Genomic DNA, 10,204 nt, shown 5'->3' with positions numbered 1-10,204 from the left:
GTATACAGTCAATCCGAGTTTCAAAATATACAAAATATTTTTTATCAATAAGTCACCCCCAATGAGAGTCTAAGTGAAAATCGAATAGCTTTCGAAAACCAAGAAAAAAACCCACAAACTAAAAATTCGTAATTTTGAAGCGTTGATAAGAAGGTACTGATTTCCCAATTAAAAAATTTGAATGAAAGAAAATATGTGAAAAGATTTGCCTTTTTGTTGAACATGACTCAATATTCTCGTTCTTTTAAATCGATGACCAACTAGGATACTAGCGGTATACAATCTGGGCATGTGCCCTTGTTCGGGATATGGATAGTGTTTGTGGGCCTGGGTGCGGCAGCCCATTGATTTATTGCCTGCCATTTGTGGGAGCCGGTCCAAAGTGGGCTTTTTTTGTAGAGATACTCTTTCAGTTTGCTGCAAAAGATAAGCCTGACCCCCTTAGGCCGGGCTAATTGGAGTTTTTCAATTGCCACAAAACACTGAATGGAGTGGGCACTTTGTGCACTTTGTGTATTCCAGTTCAGGCGGTCAGGCAGCCACTTGGCTAATTTATTTCTTGAAGCATTTTGAAAAGTTTACGCCTCGGATGAACACAGACCGCAAATTATTTAATTGCCATCTGACCGTGCCCTCTCCCAAAAAAGGGGTGAATGCCTTTGAAGCTCAAGGACTCGGTCTCGATGCAATAATTTAAGTGCAACCAAACCGCAACTTTCTGGCTAAAACACGCACACTCACACTCGCCCACCCAGAGACACGACTTTGGGCCAAAAAAACGAGAGAATAGGAGTCGACCGGCCCCAAGGCAAAGAAGTCGTATTAAAAATGAACAAAAGTAAACGCAAAAAATAGACGTGGGAGTTGCATCCTCACAGTTCGTGTTCGTGTTATTGTTGTTCCTGCTCCAATGCCCCAAAAGCCCCAACCAGCAAAAAAAAAAAAAACAAGAGAAAACTCTATCCTATTGCGGTTTTTGGCCAAGGAACTGAAATGCACTTTAATAATGAAAGTTGCGCCATTTTGGGGAACATTGAAAACATTTCGGAATGCAAAACCTAATTTTTGGGTTTGAAAAAATGCAAGTACTTCTCCTCAGTCAGGACAAAGTATTTCAATTTAAAATTCGAAACGAGCTTACGTGCCATCTGGTCGGGATGGTCAGTTGCAGGACCTTGCCACCAGAAAACGCAACTGGAGTGCCATTGGGTCGCATTTCAAATTAATGCAAACCCGAAAGCCGTGTGCCACTGGCAGCTCAAATTAAATGAAATGCGAGCTGCTCTTTAGAGATGCAAGACGTCGTCGCATTTGAGAAAAATATTCATTTTTATGCAAGACGCTGAATGGCATTGAAAGTTTTTTTAAAAATCAATAGAAATCTAATAATTCAAATAGCAAGGGAACATGCAAGGATTTTCACTCTTCAAAACAATAGAATATTTATTAAATCCTTTACTTCAACTGTTTAAAAGCAGATTTATTCTGCTTCGAAATCCCATTTATATACTTAGGAGAAGCTTTTTATTTTCTTTTTTCTTTGTCTTGTTTTTAAGACCATTGTCTGCCATGCACGCGGTATGTCCTTTTGTTTTTTAAGCAGCTCCACATTTTGCTTGCTCATCTCTAACTAAATAACAGACAGGACTAGGTCATAGTCACGAGATTACCTGCTTACCTGCTTAGGACTCATTGCGGTGGAGCTGGTCCACTGAAAATGCTTTGGTGTAAACGCTTTAAATTTTTAATTCTGCAGCTGCTGCAGCTGGGTGCTTTTATACGATTCTATAGTGCGAGTATATGTATGTACATGAAACCCATTTTCTGGCAAAGTCTCGAAGGTGTCCGCTCAGCATTTCATTGTGGCAGAGGACTGTGCAGTTTTTGCGGCTGCCAAATGGAAATTTCAAGCCTATTACATAAATGTTTAAATGGGTAAATGGGTTGGCGTTGTTCGGCCAAAAACTGTCTACTTGGGGGACTTTCCCCATGCTTCAAACCCCGAACCCCAACCGATCCGTGTCCAATTGGGTGCCTTCAGTTCAGTGAACGCAGCTGTACACACATTTTCCTCCAGGGACTAACTCAACTTCTTCACTGAGAAAAATGTACACATTATCTTATAGTCTTTCTGTTTCAGTTTCAGTTTGTTTTCGAAAACTAAGCTGACCTTTTCTGAGTGTACTAATGTTGGCATTAGGTCTGGACGCTGGTCATCTTCAATGGAAGGAGAAAAAAAAACTTAAATGGGGGCAGTTGAAAAGTGCAATTGGCAAACAAAAAAGTTGCAAAAGGAATGAAACCAAAAGAAAGTAACAAATAAAAAATAGAGCAAAAAAAATATATAAAAAAAAGGAAAAAGCCAGAAAAGAAAAGGCAAAGCCATAGAAAAGACGACTCCGGTAATTTGTTCTGAGCGGCTTTTGTTTTGTGCGCCATTTTCGTTTCGTTTTGGCCAAGTTGGTTGGAAGGCGGTACAAATCGACGTATCCTTGCCTCCTTTCTCGCTTCGCTGACAACGGACGGACTGCTGTGATTGAGTGTGTTAGTGGGAATATGTTCTGGTCGGTGGTCGAGGACGTCTCGAGCAACCTTTCCCGGAGCTTTCGCTTTTCAATTGACCTTCTTTGACATTTTTCGCAATGCCCCGAAATTTATCACTTAATAAATTTTCCTTTTCTCAACCCTCAACTCTTTCTATCTATCGACCATGGAATGGTAATTGGATCTGCAGAAATCGAAACTGAACAAATTGCGGGTTCGTTAAATTATAGCCTGGTCAAAAGTGACTTCAGGGGACACTGATTATTTTCCCAAATCTGTGTGGGTTTACGGAGATTCAAGTTATGTCCTTGTTAATTGAAAAGTTTATTCAAAGATTTCGTAAGGAGTGCCTTTGATATCTTATCTTTGTTGTTATTAAAAATTATATATCATCAGTGAAATATTTTTATTTTTAAGATCATTTTCTGTAACATAAATTTAATTTTGTATTGAATTGAGCTTGGTTTATAACGCAAATCGCAACAGATTTATGATGCATAAAGTGCTGAACAATTTCAATAAATTTCCCTTGATCTGCATATAAGAAAAGCATTTTGGCCAGGCCCGTCTTTTGGCTAAATTGTATCAGCAAATGTCATAAATGCGAATCAAAGAGGCAGGGCGCATATCAAAGGCGTATTAACGTTTTTACGCACTCGTTTCCTGCTCAAAAGTGACTTAAAAGCCCTGGGAAGACAATCTCCTTGGCGGACTGATGGCTCAAATCCTTTCGGGGAGACGGAAGAGTACGCCGAAATTTATGCAAAAGACTTGTGCATAAAATTGCGCATCATTGAAGTTGAAATTCTCGAGTCAGATTTGCGAGGCACCAGCTCGAGGGCACCAGCGACATCATCAATACACTTCAGTTGCCATTAAGTGCGGAAAATCCTACGCTGAACTCGGTCTTGAAGCTGGCGACGCTAAATGTTGCGTATACGCCATGTGGGCCCGGTGTGTGAGGGTAAGCTAAGCGCGGCTATTAGAACAAATTGAATAATATCGAGCTCTGCCATCCGATATTTTATGCATTTGTTTGTGACTTTGAAGTGCTCGCCACGCGCTCTCAACACTTTTCCACATTTTCTGATTTTATTTTTCCCGGTTCGGTTTTATTTTTGGCTTTGTTGGCTGGCTTTTATCAGCACACGCACAGACCTTTGCTAAAGTCGCCTAAATCTCAGCGATATATTTTACATCATTATAGCTGCTCCTCTTCCGCATTCCTTCCCAGACCCAGTCGCAATCCTGGCTTGTTGTTGGTCTTGTTTATGTTTTGTAGCTTCTTGCGCGATTTTATGACTTTGCCAGGACTCCACCCCATCCACCCAAGAAGTGCGGCGAAAGCTATTGAAACAGATTTTGCTGACTCTCACTTTTTCACCCATCCCATATCCTGAAGGCTTTTTGGGGGTGCACCCCCACACTCAATGAAATTCATTTTTCGATATGTTATTCCTTTTGCCAAGACATTGGTTTACCTGGATTCAGGCGACTGGCCCGCCCACTTATTTTCCCGGGCGACACTTTTAGCATCATTATCTGCACGGCATCGAAGGCTGAAGCTCAAGCACTTTGAGTTATGCGCCTGGCAGACGCTCAAAAAACATAAAAAACAAATAAATGGCAGGGAAAAACGAAATGTACACAGAGATATAGGCAGTCTTGGGTGAGGGAGAGAGATTAAAAACAAGGACCCACACACGCATACGGTTTCGGGAAAAAAGGCATTTTTATTGCTTGAGTTTTTAGTCAAAGATTTAGGGACTACCAGATCCGGGACGATCTTCTTTTTATTCATGAAGTTTTTAAACTGCTATCAAGATAAATTAAATATTTTATTTGGTTATGTTTACAACGTAGGAGTTACAGTTTCCTCTTTAAATTATATATTTTTTCACACATTTTCTGAAAAAATGTTCAGTGGTTTGCAAATTCAATTTTCAATGATAATCTGAATCAAAAATTCACGGATAAATTGTGATTATTTTTCCTCTTCATTTGCTGCTGAGAACCTTTTTGGCTGGGGAACTCAAATGTGAATTTTGACCCAGTTTATGACGATTTATTCCCCCGGGAGGCACCATGCTTCATGTGTGACTCAAAGGATTCTTTGGGGATGTCCTTTTGAGTGAGGAAACAAGTCAAACGAACGAATTCCGAGATGGTTTTACGGCTGCGGTTAACAATCAGTTTCCTCAATCATGGGATTAATTTGCATAAGTGCAGTCTATAACTGCAATGTGGCTTATTCGGGAAGTTCGCACATTGATGCTGGAAGGCGAACTAAACCGACACCTTGGTCAAAAGCCGGGCTACTTTTATGGACCGTGTTATGGGCTGCTTGTTGGCACATAAACAGCCAGCATTCATCCATCTATCAATTGGTTTCCGTCCGAGCTCGGTGTATGGGTGTGCTTAACACACCATTGAACTGTTACGCAACCAAGAACCCACCCACACACACACAAAGATATACGTATGTAGTACGTTGTACCACCCAAAAGATACACAGATACAGATACATATGTCCGGCGGTGGAGCCAGCAGACAAATCCCATTTGATGTTCACTCAGCAGAAAGGCAACGCCAATGAAGCATGCAAAAGGTATTTCAGCTTTTTCGTTGCCGCCGCCGCCGCCGCCACCGCTGCTGTTGCTGCTGTTTTCTCCGGCCCAGATTGCTGAGATTTTGGCTTTGTAACTCAAAATCGGTCGGAAGAACGCTACAAGGAGCGAATGTGCAAACATCATGAAAAACGCTGCCACAACAATCGGGTTGGAAAACAGGGAAGCGAAGAAAAATCCCAAGAAACAAAGGCCAAAGGCAGATAAAGACGCTCACAAGCCGCAGCCGCTCAAAAGAAAAGGAAACTTTTCCATTTCGACCCCCACACCCGGCCATTTCGGGGTCGTCCCTCGGTTCTTTTTCCGCATTTTATTGAACTTTAATTCATTTTGCACTGGCCAGCAAAATGTGCAGAATAAATTGTTTTATTTAAGTTGAACTCAGTGCAAATGTGCCCTATCTTGTGTATTTTTTCCTGGGCATCCGAGATGCAAGTCCTTTGAGCGGGGATCTCCCCTTGTTGTCCATTGGGTCATAAAATGGCTTCCGGTTATACTTCAAGCGAGATTAACTTGTCGTTTACAATTTCCCTTTGATTTGTTTCCCGCAGGAGTGGGACTAAACCTAGACCAGGGAGAAAAGACGGGAACTCAACAGTGTATTCGCAGGGATATGGACTAGGGTTTCCTTTGGCAGACTTTCGCTTTCATCCCACGACACTTTCGCTGATTGCTCTGTATTTGTCTGGAACAGCATATTAGCTGTTGACAGGATAATGTGGTGGATGCATTATATAACTTAATTTTTTCAAGGGTTTTATAATTTTAAAGATATAGAAAGGTCTCACAGGTATCAAATGGCAATAGCAGTTACCTTTAGATTCATTTGTATAGATATTTTTAAAAACATTTAAATAAGATTATTATGATTTTAATAAGACATTAAAAATAATGTAAGTACAATTGTAATTAAGGCTAATTTAATTTTTTTTAAGGATATCATATAAATCCCAAATAAGTATGCTTTACATTTTTGTATTACTTTTGTTACAAATCGTAGCCCATTATTGGGCGGAGCACCACCATTTTTCCGCCATTCAGATTGAAAAATGCCCATGTAATTGCCACATTGTTGTTGTCCCGATTCTGGTCTGGATTCTGGTACAAATTGATTTACAACAATTCATTTTCGCCCGGGGCAACCGCTGTGAGACCCAAAGCAGCTGACCAGAACTTGTGGGACCCCGTCCAGTCTCAGGTGTGAGTTTTATTTGTTTTGAAATTGTTTTCTCCGCTTTGTTCTGGCAGGGAGAAGGTCCTTTTTTTATTGTTCCTCCCCTTTTTTTTCTCCTGCTAGTTTCCTTTGTTTCGAGAGAAGGTCGAAAAGGAAGCCGCATCACACGCAGCACAACTCTATGTTTTCCTTGCGGCCTGGCGGTAATTTCATTTTGTGCCGGCTGTGGTCGTCTCCATAGAAGTGCACTGGGCTTTCGCTTTCATTACGGCTTTCACCTTTGGCCAACAGCCCAACACACCAGGCACAAAACCCAAAACCAAATCTGGCCCAGTTCGCGGCTGCTATGCAATTAAGCCACGCAATCAGAATGCAAGATGAAGGCTGTGCAAACAATTGAATTCGGCCGGCACAGGGACGGGGATCGGGATGCGTTTTAGAGTTGGGCTTTTGGGGCTGCGATGGGCTTCTGTTGGCTTGGCTTGGCTCGGACAAAACAGGAGCGTTGGCCCAAATCCTAGCAAAATGGCGGCCACAAGCTGCAAAGTCAACATGGCAGCTGACATCTGTCAGATGCCGTTATTTCGCTGCACTTTTAGTTGCCTTTCGGCGGCATCTGTGCTCCCAACCAGTTTTCGGCCTGGCTTTGTTTGTCTAGCCCAACTGAGCATTGACAATGGTTAACCCGGGGGCCAAATTGGAGCCACTAACGAGTGTGTGGCGTATGGCATGTGGCTCAGACGATCGTGAAAATCAGAGTCTATAAGGTGAACTATATGTTTATATATTTAGAAAGTATTTGAAAAATAAAAACATTGAATATACATTTTCAGTATCTTTACCTTGGTAATACCAATTCTATGAAACAATTGCAATTTCATGCTCTTATAATCATAATGATTTGATTCTTATTAGTATTATTTACTATTGGGAAACAATTCAACAAGGCAGGTCTTTCATAATGCTTAAATGGATAATATTATTGGGTAATACTAAAAAACTATCTACTGCCTACCTTTCTAAAAACCGAAAATATTCCAGGAACCCTGGTTTTCCTGCCCTTCCTCACTCATATGCAAGAGGCTCTTGATGATTTTGAAGTTCCTGTGGAAATCACCACTAAAAAAAAAAGTTTTCCACCTCAGAGTTCTTTAAGTCTGAAAAAGACCGTGGGAAGGACACGTAAAACAGAAAAATATATATACGCTGAAGGCGCGAATTCTGGAGAAGTTAACATAACACTCAAAGGCACTATGTCGGATCAGTATTGTTGCTTTTGGATAAATCAGAAACATCCTGCTGTTCCAGAGACCTGGAAACACTTAAAGGAGTATCCTTTCGATTTTCTGTTTAATGGCGTTTTTGTCAAAAATATGCGTGACAACTCTGAACGAAAGGCGCACAGTCACCACTCCTTTGGTAAAAACATTAAACATGATTTATAATCTGGCATAAACCTTGTCAAAACATCTTTATTTAGTATTTGAAGTGAAAAATTGAAAATCAAATAGTAGAATCTCGATTGAGTGCATTTTGGGCTATGCATTTAATTGAGTCCTTGGCTCTTGACGGCTTAGCTGAGGTCCAGAATTATAATTAACTTAGTCGGCTGGGCAAAGTTGGCTCGAAAGTTCGTTCGGTGACCCCGAAAAGGCGCTCTCGGTGCCTAAAAGCCTGACAGCACATAATGGATTTGACACATTATAATCAGGTTTGCATAGTGTCCTTCGTCCTTGCTGTCAGTCTGTCACTCATTGGTTCGGTGAGAGAATGAACGAGGAGGAGTCCCTTGGGCGCTTTGACGTGCTCTGCTTATTTGGTCAAGGCAGCAAGTTTTAGAAGTAGTTGTTGCCCCATCATCGTCATCGCCGGCTGAGAACTTTGATAAATAAGGCTGCCCATGTCTGGGCATTTACTTAGTTAATTAAATTCAACTTCTTCCCAGGGAAGCGGTGGCAAGAGAGCAAGTAAAAGCCTTCAGGCCCACCAGGTACTTCCGTTCCGTTCCGTATTTTCTCTGGGACTGGAAAAAGTTTGCCCAGCGTGTTTGTTCATATCATTTGAGTGACTACATAGTACATGTGGTGGTGGTGGTAGTGGTATCCTGGTATCCTCGGCAGCCTCGATGTTTGCTTTTAATTTCGCCTCTTCTTTTGCCTTTAGTTTTTAATGTGTTCGGGTGATTAGAGCGTTTGCAGCCTGACCAGGAATATTATTTGCATGATTCGTTTGTGGCCCCGGCTTGCCGAGCAATTTCCTGCTCCAATAACCAATGAAAATGGTGAAGAGATTCAAATTTACCGCACTGGGGAGGTGGTGGTCGGCGCACAAAAGAGACTTTCCATTTGCTTTCTTCAAGGAGCTTGTCTTCCTCTCCCCTGAATTCCACAGGATGCAAGCAAATAATTCCAATTTAAATCGATTTTAAATGGAAACTATGAATATACTTGTGTGTACAAATACGAATGGCTTATGCTCCAGTAAGCCTGCAAGTTATCTTCAAATGTACACAAAGTAAATTTAAGAATAATGGACTTTTTAATAAATTATTTTAAATGAAAGATATTAAGTGTTTAAAATTTGTGTTCTGTTTTGGGATCAATATTTTTCAAGGCTTTAATTATTTATAGTTGTCAAATGCTTATGATTACATTTTTAAATTAAAAACGAACTTTAATTAAAAAATCAAATGTTCTCAAATGTTTTTTCAAAAAAGTGCGCCACTATTCGATTTTTCTCTAACTTCTTGCCTAAACTATCGATATTTCTATCGCCTATCGATCGAGCAGCTGTTTTTGTGTTTCGCGCCTTTTTCGCTCGAAAATCATATTGTGCTGTGTTTTTATTTTGCGATCAAAACAATTTGTTTATTTATTGTTCAAACTGTGAAACTTAAATGAAAAATGTCCATTTTATTGGCTAATATTGATGCAACGTGCGCTGCACTGGGTTACACCGATGGAGACAAATATGAGGCAGAACCTGATGCCGCCGATAGCTTAAAGGTGCAACAATTAAAAGAAATCCATTGGATGCAGTGATATTTATTGTCTTTCTTATAGCACTTAATTTGGATACTGCGAAGAGATTTGGACAACCACGAGTATCGCCGCCATTTGGGACGAGCAAAGGTGCTGCAGACAGATTTGGTGTACATGCTACCGGATTACATACATCATGAGGAATTGTCCGATTTGCTCATTCGCCTACTGGTCATCCTTACCAATCCGACGCTGCTACTGTTCAGAGACGGACCACCGAGTGATAATCATGGACGGAAAGTGTTCATGGAGTTGATCGACATACTACAGGGCTACAAAGCAGCCTTTGCCAAGGACAAAATCTGGACGTCACTTTTCGAGAAGCTCAAACGGGCATTGGAAATAGTGAGTAGCAACGAACCAGTTACAACTAATAAATTCCATTTTAAAAAGTCAGAACCGAAAAAAATTCCCTATCGAAAAAAAAGTATAATGGTAGAAGTTGTTAACCGAGAGGAAGTGCAGGATGAGGGGGCCGAGATACGCCAGGAGGACACCGGTGCAAATGGCCAGTCGGTTTCTGAATCCACACATTACTCTTGCTTGGTGTGCCTGCGCACCGCCTGTGTGCCACGTGTTAGCTTCTGCGGGCACCTCTTTTGTTCTAAGTGTATAAAATCCTGGACCAAGACGCAGGGAGACAATGTGAAGTGTCCATATTGTCAGTCCCGGATTGGCGAGAATGCTTTGATCACCATTCGTCATGCAGGCAGCGGCTTTCCGACAACTACCAGATGTGTGTCTATCAATAACCAACGTCTTCGAATGCTCAGGAGCACCTATTACGTTAATGAAGGGGCCAACTATATTGATAATCC

At 41.2% G+C, this 10,204-nt stretch overlaps 2 protein-coding genes across 2 annotated transcripts in view; both read left to right on the top strand.

Annotated features, from left to right (window-relative positions):
- The first annotated feature begins 7,279 nt into the window (after window positions 1–7,279).
- LOC108130450 (uncharacterized) lies at window positions 7,280–7,801 on the top strand. Its single transcript, XM_017248867.3, has 2 exons — window positions 7,280–7,331; window positions 7,387–7,801. The coding sequence occupies exons 1-2, from the start codon at window positions 7,307–7,309 to the stop codon at window positions 7,788–7,790; spliced, it is 429 nt and encodes a 142-aa protein (XP_017104356.2). The 5' UTR covers window positions 7,280–7,306; the 3' UTR covers window positions 7,791–7,801.
- Window positions 7,802–9,158: 1,357 nt separating this feature from the next.
- The window catches only part of timeout (circadian regulator timeout), a 66,246-nt gene continuing 65,200 nt past the window's right edge, over window positions 9,159–10,204 (top strand). Inside the window, exons 1-2 of the mRNA XM_017249045.3 lie at window positions 9,159–9,350; window positions 9,408–9,731. Coding sequence (XP_017104534.2) covers window positions 9,249–9,350; window positions 9,408–9,731 — 426 coding nt within the window. The 5' untranslated portion in view covers window positions 9,159–9,248. The remainder of the gene's footprint in view (window positions 9,351–9,407; window positions 9,732–10,204) is intronic.

Source organism: Drosophila bipectinata, chromosome 3R (assembly GCF_030179905.1).
Source record: "Drosophila bipectinata strain 14024-0381.07 chromosome 3R, DbipHiC1v2, whole genome shotgun sequence".
Classification (NCBI taxonomy): domain Eukaryota; kingdom Metazoa; phylum Arthropoda; class Insecta; order Diptera; family Drosophilidae; genus Drosophila; species Drosophila bipectinata.
This window is presented reverse-complemented; position numbering and strand designations above follow the sequence as displayed.

Excerpts from the sequence above, each read along its gene's own strand:
- LOC108130450 (XM_017248867.3), top strand. The coding sequence starts at position 7,307 with ATGCTTAAATGGATAATATTATTGG. Across the intron at positions 7,332-7,386 it reads TAAATGGATAATATTATTGG|GAACCCTGGTTTTCCTGCCC; the intron begins GTAATACTAAAA and ends AAAATATTCCAG.